Genomic DNA, 17,910 nt, shown 5'->3' on the forward strand with positions numbered 1-17,910 from the left:
AGTACATTCTGTCCTCCCGGGCACTTTTCTTCTTTGCAAATGTCCACTAAAAGCATGACCTTGTCTGTCAGAAAAATGTTTGGGGGCAGAAACTTTAGGAGATGAAGTGGCACCTGTGTCACTAAACTCTTGCTCTAAATTTGACTTTTTTATATTTGTGATTGAGGCAGACCTGGATTTAAATGAATGTGTTCACCTCCATCACATCTAGTTTGAGTTGACCCTAACCTGTAGTCTTGAGAAAAGACTCTCTTTTTTTGTTTTGTTTGCTTTCTAAACTTCATAGCTGTTTTTGGATCCTGATCCTGCTTCCTTCAGGCTAGCATAGGCTTGGAATCTTGGAGAAGAGGGCATTCAGTTCTGGTGGATGGCACACATTTGCTTACTGCTCGCAGAATATTGGCATATGTGATTCTTTCCGGTTTAGTAAATCAATGATTACATGTTTACTTCTTTTCTGTATTTTCCTCCATTAAGAACTCCTTCCCTATGATGTCAGTCCAGGACACAATCAAGTGGCTTTATCCATACAATGTTCTATTGGGGAAGGAAGGCAAAACAGCAGTAGAAGATGCCCTAAAAGTAAGTGTCCACTGTATGCATACATGTTCTACTGGGAATATGTCTGGGCTCATGCAGACATCCCATAGGAGACTGCTTAACCATGAATGGTGACAGGAATAAACTTTCCCACCACTCTCCCGAGTTCCCTCCCTTCTGGAATATGAATCCAGGCTCAGCCACAATTAGCATAGATTCACAGACGCAAGGACAAGCAGGAACCTTTGTTAGTCCTAATCGTAGTTAATGTATTTCTTTGTATCTCACACTTCCTCAAAGGAGCCCTGGGCACTAATAATGCCATCTCATTGTCCTCACAATGGCCTTTGAGGTTGGTTAGGCTGAGAAATAGTGACCGGCCTAAGGTCACCTGTGATTTTCATGCCTGAGTGAGAATGTGAACCTGGGTCTCCCCTGTCCAAGGCCAGTGCTCTGTCTCCTCCACCACATTTGATGTCAGTGCCAACAAACTGTCTCATCGTAGTTGGACTTGGTGAGGTTGGTATGAGATTTGCACTTGGTGTGTGGGAATATGATGTCCCACTCTCACTTATAAATTGCCAGAGTTATGTTCACACTGGCCCTTAGTGTCCTAATAGTTGATATATTGAGACTTAATTGTTAAACACACACAGTGATAGTCTTGAGCCTGGTTCTCACTGAGGGGGTAAACCTGAAGTGCACCACTTCAGATTGCAGTTGCGGGGATCACATGTTTGATGGTTAAAATATACATAGCAATCACATTTTTAATACTTTTCTCTACAAACCTCTGGATGAGAAATCTGTTTACTTACTAATGCATTCATTTCAAACTTAAAGAAAACATGATGACCCTAAGAATCCTTTATTCTGCAACCATTTTATGTTTTGCCAAAGTTACTGTGGCTTTCTGTATTTCTCATTTTTATGTTTTGGGTAGGGTGGGGAGTGATTAAGAGCAGACTGATGAAAACCATATGTGAAGGCCTTCCATAAGCCATGTTTTCTTTTCATTATTCATTTTGACATGTTGAAGTCTAATAATGATTGTATAGTAAGGGTTTCTTAAGGGACATAGTCTTTAGTGTTCATTGTACCTTGTGGTCTCATTGAGTTAAATACAGAAGATGTATATTGACAGTACTATTGCTTAAAGAGGAATGTGCAGCCCAGTCCTAAGCAAACGTACTTGGATGTAATTCCTAATGTATTTAATCAGGTTTATTCCCAAGTAAGTGTGCATAGGATTGTAGCCTTACTTTTCTCAAGACCAGTTTTCAGCAAACTTGCCACTGTACTCTTTTCGTCGCCAGCTGAAGACCTTTTTATTCTCTCAGTATTTTAACACTTAATTTTAACTTAAATTTAAATTTTACTGTTCTAACTCTGTATTTTAATCTTATATCAATGTTGCTGCGTGGTTTTATCCTGGTTGTGCTTTTTATACTGTATTTTGTATTTGTGTTTTTAACTTATTGGTTGTTTTATTATGGTTTTAATTTTTGTGAACCGCTCAGAGAGCTTCGGCTATTGGGCAGTATAAAAATGTAATAAATAAAATAAATAAATAAAAATTAGCTACCGTTCCTTTACACAAATGAAATTAGGTTAATTTTAATATATTAAGCTATGTCTCAAATTCTGAAAACCGAATCATATATGTGTATGTGTGTGTTTTAGAGCAGGTTATCATAGTGACCTAGCCCCAGCATAAGGGCACTCTGTGCCAGCATAACAAGATGCAGAGGTTTGGCTGAAATTATACTTTCAAGTAGAGAAAGGAAGCTGTTTCATTTAAGTTAAATACAGAAGATGTACATTGACAGTACTATTGCTTTAAACCAGAGAGAGATAAATTACTCTTTTTCTTTTTAGCGATTTGATCTCCAGGATTCCGGAAGACCTTCTCCACCTAGGAGAGTTGTAAATGTGAAAAAGATGGACGATGCTAAGACCATGCAGGCTGACGTGACAGTTCAGATAGCTGGAAAAGCTGTGACATTTCAAGTAATTATTTGACAGTTTAACCAATGTGTGTGGGGAGGGGGGAGGTTTGTTCTACCTGAATGATTATTTTTCTGCCGTTCTTTATTTTCAGCACTGCCCAGCATTTGGCATAAAACCTAACTAATGTGTTACATCCCAGTAATCTAGGATACTGATTCAGAGAAGGCTCTGACTAGCTGACCTCAGTTTATATGAAATAAGGATGTCCTTTACATGTTTTGAAACTCAAATGATTTAGGGCTTTAAACTGCACCTTGAATTCCACCTAAAACACAGCTAAAACATAGAATGCATATCGAACGTTGTGTTTGTATTTAACTGTTGAGGCCTAGCTGGAGCAGCCGTTTCAGCAAACAAACGTCACAAGCTATGGTTAGTCTGAAATGGAATGATAGCTTCTCAGTTCCTTGTCACAGAGCAGGAAGGGGAGTGGGAGTGGTGTGAGCCCATTGTTCACTGGTTTTTACCAATGGCAGAGTGTAAGGCTGAGCTGTAGATGGAAACTTAGATGTGATTTATTCATTTTTTTGTTACTAATATTTGACAGAGTGTATTGTCTGGAACAAGGAAGAGTTTGTGTGCTCACTTAGCAAATTTCATGTTGTTACCTTGAAGGTTAATGTTTACAGTCTCCCTTATAGGTTCCTGCTGGGATTAAGCCCCTAGACATGCATTCTGGGACAGATGGTTTCATAAAGACTGCCAGCCATGAACAGCTATTGGCAGAAATGATGCAGTCCCATATGGTTAAAGATATTTGTTTGATTGGAGAAAAAGTAAGTACCATAATGTAATTGTACATAGCTAAATGTTATGCAGTCTTGCAATAAACACAACATCAGGGCCTGCTTCAGTTGGAACCCCCCCCCCCCCCCCAGGTCTAACAGTCATCTTGACTCTGTGGGGAAGAAGGAGGAGCTGTTAGTCTGCCCTCCATTGGGAGATGAGAAGGGGGAGCAGGGCCTTCCTATCAGTCCTGCTAAACAGTCTCCTTAATTTCTTTTCCTTTTCCCCCTCTTCCCTCCCCATCCCCTTTTCCTCGTGTGTCATGTCTTTTTTTAGAATGTAAGCCTGAGGGCAGGGACTGTCTTCTTTACTGATTTATCGTAAGCCACTCCAGGAGCCTTTTTGGCTGAGGATAAAAATACTCTAATTAAAAATACTCTAAATAAATACTCTATTTATTTAGAGTATAAAAATACTCTAAATAAATAAATAAATAAACATTCTGTTAAAAAATCCCTTCTCATCTGGAAATAATTGCTATTTGCATGTTTTTCTGTTTACTTCAAGGTGTCTTCCTCTCTTTTTTTCCTTTCAGGGTTGTGGCAAAACAGTTCTTGCTAAGGAGTTTGCAGCTACGTTAGGATACAACATAGAACCTATCATGCTTTATCAGGTAAACTCATTGACATCTCAACATTCCTTTGTTGATAGTGACAAGTCCTGCCTCTGGGGTAGGAGTTGCACCTGAATGGCCATTAGTCTCTTCCAGTATTAGCCTAGTTCTTACTGAGGTAGTAAACCTCTGCCTGGGCTGTAGCACTTCAGACTGCATCCTTGCACATAGAAAACTAGATATCTGGGAGAAGAGCTGTAGCCTAACCATATATAGTGCTAAAATAAGGAAACCCTGTAGGGAAGTAAAAAATAAGCCAAAGGCAAGGGCAGAACCAAGGAAGAAGCAGCAGAAGCAGTTTCTGCAGACAACTGCACTAACGTTATAAAGCCCTGAGGAAGAACGCAACTCTGTTCGAAACGCGTAGGCACCTGGCACTTTAATAAACCTTTTACTAATAATATTATCGCAGAAGATTCCTTGGTTCCGCCCTTGCCTTTGGCTTATTATTTACTCGCCCAGCCATATATGCCTGACATCTAGCTTTCTATGTACATGAGTCATGTGAACCTCCAACTGCAATCCGAAGCAGTACAGGTCATGCACAAGTTTACCACCTCAGTGAAAAGTAGGCCGTTGGCTTTGTGATCTTATTGCAAACTGAACCTGATTTTATTTCTGCATTTACTTAATGACAAAATTTGAAGTAAATAATTTAAATCTTTTTGTCAACTTGCTTATTTTTATATATTTTTGCTTAATTGCATGTTTTAATTAATATAGTAAATGTCAGAGTTGCAAGCTGCAACTTGAGTAGTAAAACAATACATTGTTTTTGAGGTGTGGATTTATATTATCCATCTACAGAATCATTGAAGACCTGTTAGGGAATTGGGCAAAGGCTTGTGCGGTATGGATTGGATGATCTGAATGTAAAGTTGCAGCAACAGATCTTTTCAGTCCATTGTGGGTTGAATGGTATTTTTGTACATGATGCTTATTGTATTTTAGTGAGCAGTGGGATTAGTGATCTATAGGTGATAAAAACAATTGGCTACTTCACTGCATGAGTTAGTACTCCATTACTTCTGATAGCCAAGATCTCCCTCCCTCCATGGTTCTTTGAGCCTTATCCATTGAGGTCCCTGGCCAATAGCATCTTGGTATTTGTCATATTTCAGTTTTCTAGTTCTCACAAACAGTCGATGAGACACTGTCTGGGCTGTACCGCAGGTGAGGCTCAACGTCTGTATTCTCCTCCACACAAAAACAAATAATAAACTCCTGCATGTAGTAATCCAGCTGCCAGGGAGAAACATTCTTGCCCAGACTTCTCCCTGGCATGCTAGCTTTCTATGTTTGTAAGCTCCCATTTTGCTGATTGACGGTACGATGCAGACAGAACTTTCCCACCTCCTCTGCTGTTTGTGAGAAGTAGGCCGCAGGGAACATTTGCAGACATTGGGTAGGATCTAAGGCTGCCCTTTTGTGGGTGACCCAGGGATGCCAGCAGCCCCTGCCAGAAATGAGCCTTTCCGCTCAATGTGGTGCCTACCCCCGGAAGTGCTACATTGCCACCACCAGTAGTATGGGCCTCTCGCACAAGGGCGGTGTGGGATTCTACCCTTAATTAAAGTCCTACCAGAGCCACATTTTAGATTGCATATGATATACTGAAGTAGCTAAGCTGGTTTAGAAATAGATTTTCTGCTATGCTGTTCTCTGGTACTGACCGTTGTGGGCATAGGCTGATGCACTTGACAGAGGGTCTTTCCCATGGAGCTGTGGCAGTTAAGTAAATTCTTCAAGAGCGCCAGTGTGGTGTAGTGGCTAAAGTGTTGGACTGGGAGTTGGGAGATCCGGGTTCTAGTCCCCACTCGGCCATGGAAACCCACTGGGTGACTTTGGGCCAGTCACAGACTCTCATCCCAGCCTACCTCACAGGGTTGTTGTTGTGAGGATGAAATGGAGAAGAGGAAGAGGATTATGTACGCCGCCTTGGGTTCCTTGGAGGAAAAAAGGCAGGATATAAATGTAATACATACATACATACATACATAAATAAGAAAACATGCTATGGATTTGGGTTAGAGGATTACAGAGTAAGATCAATCCTTGATCTGCACAGGGACTAAAACATTGTTCTGCCTTGAATTGTCTCAGCTTATCCTTTCATTAAAGATACTACTTGTTTCTCTTTCTGTAGACAAAATTATAGCACACTTAAATATGTTGTGTATTGCATTGCATTGCATATAAGGAAAACATACTTTGAAAATTGTCTAATAGTGCACAAATCTATTGCTGAAACCATCAGCGGCTTCTTGCTTGGCCACGACTCCAAGTCTTGGTTAAACCAAAATAAATCCCTCATATTATTGAAGCTCAATGTAATAGCAGTGTTCCTACTGTTCTTGTTACTCATAGGATATGACAGCTCGAGATCTGCTGCAGCAAAGGTACACTCTCCCTAATGGGGACACTTCCTGGAGACCATCTCCACTTATAACAGCTGCACTTGAAGGAAAGCTCGTTATTCTTGATGGTATTCACCGTGTCAACCCAGGCACTCTAGCTGTCCTCCAAAGGTCAGTTTGACAACAGTAATGGAATAGGTCTGTGAAATATTAATAAAGGACGTGAATATTGACGCATGTGTGCATTTTGAGGCAGGTTCACCCTTAGCCAATTGCTTCCATTTGAGCGTTTCAAGGAGTGTGTAGGTGATTCTGCCCTCATGCAGAATCACCATTTCTATAAACCAGTCATGATATGTGCAGTCATGGTGATACCTTTTCAAGCAACCAATGGGAGCTTGCCTCTCAGTACCTATAGCAGGGTTGTAGAACTTCAGGCTCGAGGGCTAAATCTGCCCCTCCTGCAGCTACAATCTAGCCTCCAGGATTCCCCAGGTGGCTCCTTTCCCTGTTAGTTTCCCAGCTCTTGTGCATTTCTCTCCCCACCCCCATTCTAAAACAGCAATAGGCATCTTCAGTAGATCCATTTTTGTTTGCCCCTTGCAGGTTAACCCTGCCAAAACAGGGGTGCCAAAAACAGGGGTGTGTTTTTAAAGGCCTCTATAGCAGCTTTGGAGTTCCAGGTGGCATTTTGATGGGGGAGAAGTTATAACTAAAAAAAAAAGTTTTGGGGAGGAGTCCCCTTGAATTTTGAGGAGTCAGGAGGCCACACTGGGGGACTGTGGTGGGCGCATATTACGCAACCTGTTCTAAAAGGACTAAACGGTTTTCTAAAGCTCAATTACTGGCAGTAAGAGCTTTAAACTAAAATATGCTGGTCTTTTTTGGTATCTTGGCCCCTTCCCCTTTTGTTTTCAGCCCCTCCCACTACTGGAATGATACCTTACAGAGAATCTCTGAAATGGAATTCAGCCCTCGAGCTGAAAGAGCCCCCACCCCCATAGCAGAAGAACAAAGAGCCCAATTCTGGACCGCAGAAGGGACAAAGATTTAAAGCCCCCAACCCCCATGTCACAATCCCAGTCTGGACCACCGCCCCCCCAACTCCCATATGCACCCACACGTGTAGATCCACACACAAGCGTGTGTATGCGCGCAGAGACACTGGCTGCCTCTTGTTGTTTGTTAAATCAGCCACGCAAAGCCAAACGATGTGACAGATGTTGCAACCGCTTTATCCCTGAGTGATCCTTAAGAAATCTGTTTTAAAAATGATTAAAAGTGTAAAGCTGAATTTTACATTTGTTGCTCACACTGGATAGCAATATTAAAACCAGTGGAACTGCTTGTGGAGTCAGTTTTGTAAGAGGGTCACAAGAAACTTTGCACTGCAGATAAATTTCCTGCGTGCCTGTGCAGTCAATCTGTAACTCTTTAAGGGTAGAGCCAAATCTAGAAATGCACAGTAAATAGAGTTGAGGTGGCAACTGCAATTGTGGTTGACTAGATGCATGAATTTAACAAGTACCATATTTCTTCAGTTCTAAGACACACTTTTCCCCCCATATAAACATCTCTAAAAACGTGGTGCGTCTTAGAATCGCGGGTATGTCTTAGTTTTTTTTTCCTGTTGGTGGTACTGAAATTAGTGTGCGTCTTACAATCGATGGCATCTTAGAATCAAAGAAATACGGTATACTCGTCTAACACTTTGGGTTTATAATGTCAGCATATGTATAAACATGAAATATCACTCCTATGTAAGTCTCTGGCTTGACTCGTACATCATGGTGAACCAGGGATGCATGCTGTAAGTGAACCACTTCTGTTTTCAGAAACTTCCAAACCCAGGCACTTTGGATTGCTTGTGGGTGGTTTGTTTTTATGTTAACTTCGGGTTATTTAACCCAAAAACAACCAAAGTATCCAGGTTTGGACGTTAATTAACCCATGATTTGCTGCCGTGACGTGCGAGCAGCCCCTTTAAGTGGCCTTTTGTCAGGGCATTCATGCTTTCAGAATAAAATTGTTGTTTTATGTTTGGAGTTATAACACTTCTGAATTTGTTCTTGCTTTCACACCATCAGAGTGCTAATATAATTAACACCTCATATTGTGAAGTTGCCTCCAGTTATTTATTAGAGTGCTTGTGTTTGCCTTGCATATAAATCACATTTGGAAAATTGTGCTGATTATATTGCGGGGGTGGGAATTAAACCATGCAGGTTGGAGTGAGAGTAGGACGTTGATGTGGGTGTGCACAGGATATTTTTATCCCTTATTTCTTGCTTTGAGTTTTTATTTCTTGCTTTGAGTTTTTAAATTGCTGTTGAATTTGGGAGTTTAAAGAGTAGTTTGAGGCTTTTGAGGGAAATGCTTTGTGAAAGAAAACCTCTTGGATGGTCAGGACAGTGAATGCAAGCACAGAATTTACCTGTACATGTCTGGATCCTGGCTCATATCTTAAATTATGTTCAATGAGCGGTAAAGCAGCAGTTTCTGCAGCTGAAACTCTCGTCATGGCCTGAGTTCGATCCCAGCGGAAGCTGGTTTCAGGCAGCCAGCTGGGGTCGACTCAGCCTTCCATCCTCCCGAGGTCGGTAAAATGAGTACCCAGTTAGCTGAGGAGAAGGTAATAATGGCCGGGGAAGGCAACGGCAAACCACCCTGCTATAAGGCCTGCCAAGGAAACGTCAACGAAAGCTGGTGTCCCTCCAAGAGTCAGTAATGACTCAGTGCTTGTACAAGAGGTTCCTTTCCTTTCCAAGTCATACTGTGGTATCCTTAAATACTAGATTCTTTAAAAAGAAAGGTAAGTAAAATTATTAATTACACAGAGTTAACGTATTACTAGAATGGATCCTCTTTTTCATGGTCTCTGTGCAGTCTAATATATGGTACTTCGTTATATACAGGCCACTAGTTAGTTAGTTTATTTATTTATTTATTTATTTAGAATATTTATATACCGCTCCCCATTGAAAAATTTCAGAGCAGTGTACAAGGTAAAATGAAAATAAAAACAGAATAAAACAAAATTTAAAAGAAGCAAAAACAGAAATCCAAGGCTGCATGTTAATGTTCATGTTAAGGAACTGAGTGTGAAGGTGAGGGATTTGTGCATCCTGAGGACTGGGTATGGGGGGGAATTATCTCAAAAATATTTATTTACCTGCCCAGGTGTAGAGCTCATATGTCAGGAGTGGGTAGCTTGTGGCCTTCTAGATGTTTTGGCCTACAATTCCCATCAAATCTATCAGCGTAGCCAATGGTGAGGGATCATGGGGATTGTAGGCAAAATCCTCTGGAAGGCCACAAGCTGCCCACCTCTGCCACTTGTGGAACTTGCTCAGATCCTCAGTTACAGGTAAACAACCTGTTTTTCTGGATCTTTCTGGCATTGATTCTGCTTCTGAACTTTTCACGGTGACCTGCATGCTTCAGAAACCATATTCACATTGGAGCAAGGCTCTCAACTCATTCACATTAGCCTACCTGTTTATTTTATGTGGGTATATTTCAATATGTCAGGTGGCTTCTGAATTCAGTTTCAGAAAGCCACCAATGAAAGACAGGCAGAAAAATGTTTCTCTAATTAATCAATAGTAGTTATCAGAACAGACAATCCAATGTGATTAAAACCCTTTTTTGCCCATTCGTATACAGGTTAATTAATGACAGAGATGTTACTCTTCATGACAGTACCCGCTTGCTCAGGGAGGATCGATATAAAAAGTTAAAAGAAGAGTTGCAGCTCTCAGATGAAAAACTACAGCAAAGGTAACCTGCTGAGAAGTCATTTGTGCCACGATTCCTAGAATTCTTTGTACCAGCATAGTATCTTAGGTGATTATGTACAAAACTACTCAGCAGGAGCAGCAGGGGGGAAATTCTAATTCTAATTTTAATTCTAATTCTAATTTTAAAATGATATAATGACACCATGGATTCTGTTTATTTCCTATGTGGAAGCGCTTCAAATATTTTATCAAATTCCTGTCAAGTACAGAAAACTGTCTTTTGTAATAGATAAAAAGATATATTACCCGCACACACGTAAGTGTATGTAACTTCTCTGTCCAATTTTTCATTAGACAGTGAGCTTCTCCTTAGACTGTTTTACTTCAGTTGTCCCACAAGCACATCCATGATATACTAAGAGTGATATTAAGTACGCTTCTTATATGTGTTCATTTTGTTGCATGTATTTTTCTCTTTGAAATAAAGCAAAATTAAGTTAATTGGGGAAAACACGACTTCTTTGTAGCCATGATGTGCACCATTATTTGTTTAAAACACCGAATGGTTTAAAGTTTTGTTTGATTGGTAAATCTTTCCCCCTAAAACAGTTACTTTTTTAATATTAAAAACTATCACAAATTAAAGAACTGTGCCAGGAAGAGAGAAGGAGAAGTTGAAAAGGTAAACAATCTCCCTCCTTTTTTTTTTTTTTTTTTACTGAAAAGAAGCATTGTGGAATACAGTTGAGAACAAAGAGGGTAGCAGAGTGAGGGGCTGCTTAAATTTCTCCCTTCCTGTTGCTTTTCCACGCAAATTGGCCTCTATGCTTTCCCATGTGTGGCATAAAAAATAAGATAAACCTGTATTGCTAAGAGCAGTTTGTGGAGGGTGATTTACAATGAGCAAGTTGTGTTGGAGAAAGGGTACTTATTTTATTTATTTGATATATCCTGTCTTTTTAATAAAATTATACTCAAGGTGGCTTACAAATTAAATTAAAAAAGAAAGCTTTAAATCATTAAAAAAAAATCTAAGTTATAAAGCAGCAGTCAACAGCAGTAGACCTATAAAACACCAATCTGCAGCCAACATATCGAAGTATAACATCCATGTAAAAATGTTATATATGCTGGTTTTAAGCTATAAAGCCCTAGATGGCTTGGGACCGCAATACCTGATGGAGCGCCTCTCCCGACATGAACCTACCTGTACACTATGCTCAACGTCTAAGGTCCTCCTCCGAGTGCCTACTCCGAGGGAAGCTCGGAGGATGGCAGAAAGGGAGAGGGCCTTTTCGGTGATAGCCCCCTGACTGTGGAATGATCTCCCCGATGAGGCTCACCTGGCGCCAACACTGTTATCTTTCAGGTGCCAGGTCAAGACTTTTCTCTTCTCCCAGGCATTTAACAGCATTTAACAACGCTAAGTTTGTTTTTGAACGGACCCCAGAACTGTTTTTTTTAAAATGGATACTCCTGGTTTTATACTGTTGTTTTTATGTCTCTGATGTTTTTTTAAATTTTGTATACTTTTTAATGTTTACTGTTTTAACTTTTTTGAACCGCCCAGAGAGCTTTGGCTGTGGGGCAGTATATAAATGTAATAAATAAATAAATATAAATAAATAAATAAATAAATACATATGCTTGCAAGAAATAGGTGTATACGGCTGTGAAATCCAATTACTAGGAAGTGTAGATATTAAAAGTTAAAATAAATTTGTGAGTTCACGTGACAGGGAGAGGATGTTAGCCCACACTTATTGCCTTGTAATGTATGGAATGACCCTCATCCCAGGAAGTCAGTGTGAACAACTGGGGTTTTCTGAAATGTTTAGGGGCCATATAGTTCCTTTAATCTGAGGACTAGACAGAAGCCTCCTGAATGATTTAGAAATGCATAGTATTGACGCTTTATGCCAGGGTTCCTCAACACATGCCCGTGAAATGGTCCCCAATGTGGTGTCCACGGGCACCCAAAAATATACTTTCTCCATTTTTTAAATATACATACATGGATTTGTAAAAAAAAAGGCATACAACTTTCTAGCAATTATAATTGGACCACTTTTCTGCTACAAAAGTGGTCCAAATATCCAAATAAGTATCCATTTGAAGGTGACATCTATATGCCGTGCTTTCAAATATTGAAAGCATTATAACATCCTCAATACAATGCATTGTAGGAGCTGAGAGTTTATCCTTCCAATATTGTAATATCAGTCTTTAAGCTGTCAAAAGGGTGCAGAGAATTCATTTACACTTACTATTTGTTAATTTCCATGAAGCAGGTAAATAATTTTAAAAAGCACGTACATCAGTGAATATTAAAGACTGTTCCTGTACATTTTTTTCCTGTGTAATAACCTCCCCGCAAAAGCAAGCAACTATTGGACATTGCCAAAACATAGGTTTAAAAGAAGCATTAGCTATTGCACCACCAGCAATTAGCTGAATTAGACAATCTCTTACTAAAGAGACATTGCTGTATCTAATAAACATGAAGCAAAAGATTTTGCTGAATAAGGCACAGCCTAAGACCCATAGACACAAAAGGTAGACGCCAAAGTGGTGATCCACTGATTAGGCATTTTGTGGTGGTGTCCACAGCAGTGCCTCAAATTCCCCAATGTGCCCATGGGCCCAAAAAGGTGGCTCTATGCCAGTGGTTCACAAATATTTTGCTAAGAAGATCCTCTTTTTGAAGATCCACTTTAGCATCATGTGAGGAAATGCATTTCCTGACAGAAGTAATCATATAGAGGGATTGAGATGAGTTTCAGGAATGAGCATGTTAATCCTATTTAGTAATGAAAATAGAAGTGAATAAAAGTGAAAACGTGATGGTAACTGCCCTATATTTCAAAAAATAGTTGTTTTTTAATAAGCCTAGTTGCTATTCTCTGAACTTTGCAGCTTTCCTAGGTCTGACAGTTGCATATTCATTGGTTCCCATTTCACATGATTATTTCAGACAGTTTATTGTTTGTGTTTATCAGTCAGGGATTAGCTTTGAGGCTTAGGACTTTCAGCTAAAAATAACTGATGTCACTTTTCAGAGCTTTGATCTGGGTGACTGTTTTCTACAGGCAGTTCCCAGTTTACTCTTTGAAATACTCAGATTTTTATGTAACTGCAAAACCAGCCTGCCAACCAGTGCTGTATAACTTACATTTCTAGTTCAGATTGCAGCCTTAGGTGAGATATGAATGCGTCTTTTGCCTGCTTGCACAGCCTTTTTGCATGAGCCAGCCAAAACACAGGACATCTTCAATTAACTATAGTTACCCATTTTGTCTAAGCCAGAAAACTATGTTTAATAGCTTCGGAACAAACCAGGATACTCAACCACAGTTTGAAGTTGCTTGAATATCCTGTCATTTTCCATAGCTGCCTTGAGTGCGTATTTTGGCCGAAAGAGAAGGAATAAATCAAATAAATAAATATAGCTTCCCGATTTGGACAAGTAGTTAAATGAAGACTTTCTAGTTTGTTTGCTGACTTGTACAAAGGTGCTGGATGCTTAGGCAAAAGCCTCGTTCGTATTTCAGTTTATTAAACTGAGAGATGATCCTCCAAAGGACGTCTCTTCTTGTACTATGTCATCGGTAGAAATGCAAAAACAAAGGATGCTTTTAAAGGGCATTCAGCAGCCCCTTGTGCATTCAGTTGAAACATATAAAACGTCTTGTTTTCTCACAGGTCCATTTTCCCCATCCATCCTTCCTTCAGAATAATTGCCTTAGCCGAGCCCCCTGTCGTAGGAAGCACCACTCAGCAGTGGCTGGGCCCAGAGCTCTTGACACTTTTCCTTTTCCATCACATCAAGCCTCTGAGCAAGAGTGAAGAAATTAGAGTTATTAAGGAGATGGTAAGTGCCCACAACGCTTTGCCTTTTTTGCTTGGCATCGGAATACTTGGCGTAGAAATGCTTGCTCTTTCTTGCTTATCTTTATATTCTCAGAATGTTCTTGTGGTTAAGTAGGAGGTGTTACAAAGGGCTGCACTAGAAGCGTTTGAGTTGCGTGTGGGCTTTTCCACTCCTATTTGTACTTCTGTAACATGGAGACATTATCCATACACAGAAATACATGGTGCATATGTGTATTATATGTGTACAAGTGGGACAGTGGGAGTGCTCCTGCTCAGGGTTCCATTTTAACCCCTTTCCAGGACACTCCCTTCCATCTTCTCCCCCATGCTGGTGCTTTACTTTCTCTCCCCCCGCCCTCCAACTGATACTAAACGTTCTGCGGCTATTGAGCAGGCTCAATCCTCATTGGGCTGTTTTGAGGCTTCCCCCCTTGTTTTTTGTTTTCCTAACCTGTTGTTTTACTTCAAACAACTATTTTACTTCAAATAGTTTGGTTTACTGCAAACCAAACTATTAAGGATTGGCATTCAGAAAGTGACTTCACAAGTCCACTAATTATTATATTATATTTTTATTAATTAACTTATTAATTATATTTTTTCAGGTTCCAAATGTGCCTAGTGCTTCCGTGGAGCAGCTGTTGAATCTAACACACAAACTTCGTGAAACAAATGATCCCACTGTGAGCCCAGCTACTTTTATTTTAATTGTCTGTTCTGTTTGTTCTTCACCAGGTCCCTTGGCAGACCAGAACACCTTGGCAGACCAGAACAATGTCCCGCGTGCTTCAATGCCACCAGGACATTGTGCTGAAGAAGTGGGATTTGAGGAAGCAATTTTAATGTCAATCATTCTTAGTGGATCCTTATCCAATGTTTAAACACGTTCTTAGCGTTAAATCTCTGTGAAAGCATGCAGAGCTGAAGGCGGCTCATCCGTTTTTAATAGTTATAAGTTCATTGTGACACTGTGAGAATACAGTGCTAACATTTTCTAACAGCAAGCTCTTGACTTTTACCTAGAGAGTAATTAGAACTGGCTTGGTGGAAAAGAAGATATAAAATGGAATGAGCATCCAATCAGATAATGTTATTATTTGAATACCTTTATTAATAATAATTGTATGCTTGTATTTTAGGAGGAAATGAAATACATATTACCTGTTGATGGCAGCTTTCAAGGGCAAACCATTTAGTTATTTATTGCATTTCTATACCGCCCAATAGCCAGAGCTCTCAGGGCGGTTCACAAAATTAAGACAATTCAAGTATAAAACAACAGTATAAAAAAATAATATAAAATACAATATAAAAGCACAACCAAGATGAAAACAGCAGCAGTGCAAAATTACAAATTTAAAATACAAATTTAAAACACCAAGTTAAAATTTATTTATAGACTGTTAAAATACTGGGAGAATAAAAAGGTCTTCACCTGGCGTCTAAAATAATATAATGTAGGTGCCAAGCGAACCTCCTTAGGGAGCTCATTCCACAGCCGGGGTGCCACAGCAGAAAAGGCCCTCCTCCTGGTAGCCACCTGCCTCACTTCCTTTGTGTATTTTTATGTATTGTCATTTAATGCCTAAATCTGATATGTCTTGAAAACTGTATGTAGAGCTTCACATAGATATAGTTTTCTGCCTAAGGGCACAATCCTATGCATGTTTAGACAGACTTTTTCTGTCTAAACATGCATAGAGTTAAATTACTTAGTGATATATAATTACAGAGAGTCTGAAAAGTGGAGCCTCTCAATAGAGATACCTTTTTTAAATTGCAAAACAGCCAGAGGCCTCCACATCAGAAGTGAGTCACAGTTCGGACTGAGGGGAGATTCTTACAGATGCGTAGTGACAGGTCATCTGCAGAAAGAGTTATAAATAGCTTGCTTGTGCTGTAAGTTGAAATGCATGCCTTAGGTATACTGTCTGTAGTAGCTCATGTAGAGAGAACATGGCTTCTCCCCCCCCCCCCCCCAGTGTTCTAGTTATGTGTTTACTTACGTAAAGTGATATTGATGGAACACGAACTCAGTTGCTAACCTGTTAAATATATGAATTAACCTTGTCATTAAATGTGGCCTGTGTTCCATCAATATCACCTTACATATTAATTTATTTATTTCTTACATTTCTATACCGCCCAATAGCTGGAGCTCTCTGGGCGGTTCACAAAAATTAAACACATTCAAAGTCTAAAACAACAGTATAAAACCATAATATAAAATACAATATAAAAGCTCAACCAGATAAAAACAGCAGCAATGCAAAATTACAAATTTAAAACACCAAGTTAAAATTTATTTATAGTGTTAAAATGCTGGGAGTATAAAAAGGTCTTCACCTGGCGTCTAAAAGCGTATAATGTAGGTGCCAAGCGAACCTCCTTAGGGAGCTCATTCCACAGCTGGGGTGCCACAGCAGAGAAGGCCCTCCTCCTGGTAGCCACCTGCCTCACTTCCTTTGGCAGGGGCTCGCGGAGAAGGACCCCTGAGGATGACCTTAGGGTCCGGGCAGGTACATACGGGAGGAGGCGTTCCTTCAGTTAGCCTGGCCCCAAGCCGTTTAGGGCTTTAAATGTTAATACCAGCACTTTGAATCGGGCCGGACCTGGACTGGCAGCCAATGAAGCTGGAAAAGGACTGGCGTGATGTGGTCTCGTCGGCCAGTCCCTGTTAGTAACCGTGCTGCCCTGTTTTGTACCAGTTGAAGTTTCTGGACCATTTTCAAAGGCATCCCCACGTATAACGCATTGCAGTAATCCAAACGAAAGGTCACCTTATCTGAGTTTGGATGTCCCTGCCAGATAATAAATTTGCTCAAGTCTCTTTTTTGTTAGATTTAGTCTTTGGCTAACGTTGGACATTTGCTTTCATGTGTTGCAAACGTAATGCCTCGTTTGCATTTCTGCCGTTGAAGAAAATGAAACAAATCTGCCTTTGGGGAACCAATGGCTCAATTAAGAGATCTGCTTCAAGCGTTCACCTCTGAAAAATAAGCTAACTAATGCAAATCTCCTCTTTAGAATCTGGGGTGTAAGTGATGGCCAACCACATGAATGGAGTTTAGACCCTTGGAATGTCTAGATCACAATTAACAGATCAGAAACAGGCTTCTCACTCATCCCGAACTCCCTGCTTTCCCATTTCTGGATGGCCACAACAATGGTAGAACCTTGTATTGGCACTGCTGTTAAAGTTGTTTGCTAATCAGATTCAAACTCTGATTTCAAATCCTGGTTAAGAGAGAATCCTAGTTAATCACAGTTAATGTTAGTGCCAATGTAATATTGTACTATTAATATCCACACTCTCTGAACTGAGATCAAGCAATCCTTAGCAGTATGTGTTTTTGGTATGTGTTTTAGATGTGTGGCTTTTTCATGTTGTGTGCTGCCTCAGTGCCTTGGAGCAGAAAAGGAAGTGATAAATAAGTACATTTGCACCAGACTGTGTCTTCTACACAGGCTTGTCCAGTTTTGGATTAGAAGTACAAAACCCTCTATCAAACCATACACCAGAGAGTAGCATCTTTGGAAAGATTTGCCTTATGTAAATAATTTTCCATCCTGTGTCACTGATTACAAAATACTGAATTCAATTAATTTTACTTTGGGCAGGCACAGTCCCTGGCATCATCCTTGTCTACACGGCAGCTATTGAGAATTTGTCGGCGACTATCTCACTATCCAGATGAAAACCTCTACCATGCTGTCAATAAAGCTTGTCTTTCCCGGTATATTTTCATATTATTGTGAATTGCTTTTAGCTTAAGACTATAAGCATGGAATTTGTTTAACAGTTTGAAATTCCCAGATAGAAAACATCGCTGTCCATCTGTTTCACTTGTGTTTAATTGAATTCCCACTTATGATTGCAAAACAATCTAGACAAAATTGCTGACATTATACAGAGCAGGAATAGATTTGTAATTGTTACTGCAGTAAATTAGATCAAATAGCCCATTCTGCCAGGAATCCTTCCATTTGA

The 17,910-nt window shown here is 40.0% G+C and overlaps 2 protein-coding genes across 2 annotated transcripts in view; one reads left to right on the forward strand and one right to left on the reverse strand.

Annotated features, from left to right (window-relative positions):
• The window catches only part of NAA16 (N-alpha-acetyltransferase 16, NatA auxiliary subunit), a 439,249-nt gene that overhangs the window by 230,318 nt on the left and 191,021 nt on the right, over positions 1-17,910 (reverse strand). The gene's annotated exons all lie outside the window — the stretch shown is intronic.
• Positions 1-17,910, forward strand: part of VWA8 (von Willebrand factor A domain containing 8) — a 130,933-nt gene that overhangs the window by 39,595 nt on the left and 73,428 nt on the right. The window contains exons 9-17 of the mRNA XM_063125966.1: positions 478-582; positions 2,419-2,550; positions 3,192-3,326; positions 3,872-3,949; positions 6,317-6,477; positions 9,973-10,086; positions 13,749-13,917; positions 14,525-14,602; positions 17,541-17,656. Coding sequence (XP_062982036.1) covers positions 478-582; positions 2,419-2,550; positions 3,192-3,326; positions 3,872-3,949; positions 6,317-6,477; positions 9,973-10,086; positions 13,749-13,917; positions 14,525-14,602; positions 17,541-17,656 — 1,088 coding nt within the window. The remainder of the gene's footprint in view (positions 1-477; positions 583-2,418; positions 2,551-3,191; positions 3,327-3,871; positions 3,950-6,316; positions 6,478-9,972; positions 10,087-13,748; positions 13,918-14,524; positions 14,603-17,540; positions 17,657-17,910) is intronic.

The sequence above is a fragment of the Elgaria multicarinata genome, chromosome 5, assembly GCF_023053635.1.
Source record: "Elgaria multicarinata webbii isolate HBS135686 ecotype San Diego chromosome 5, rElgMul1.1.pri, whole genome shotgun sequence".
NCBI lineage: Eukaryota > Metazoa > Chordata > Lepidosauria > Squamata > Anguidae > Elgaria > Elgaria multicarinata.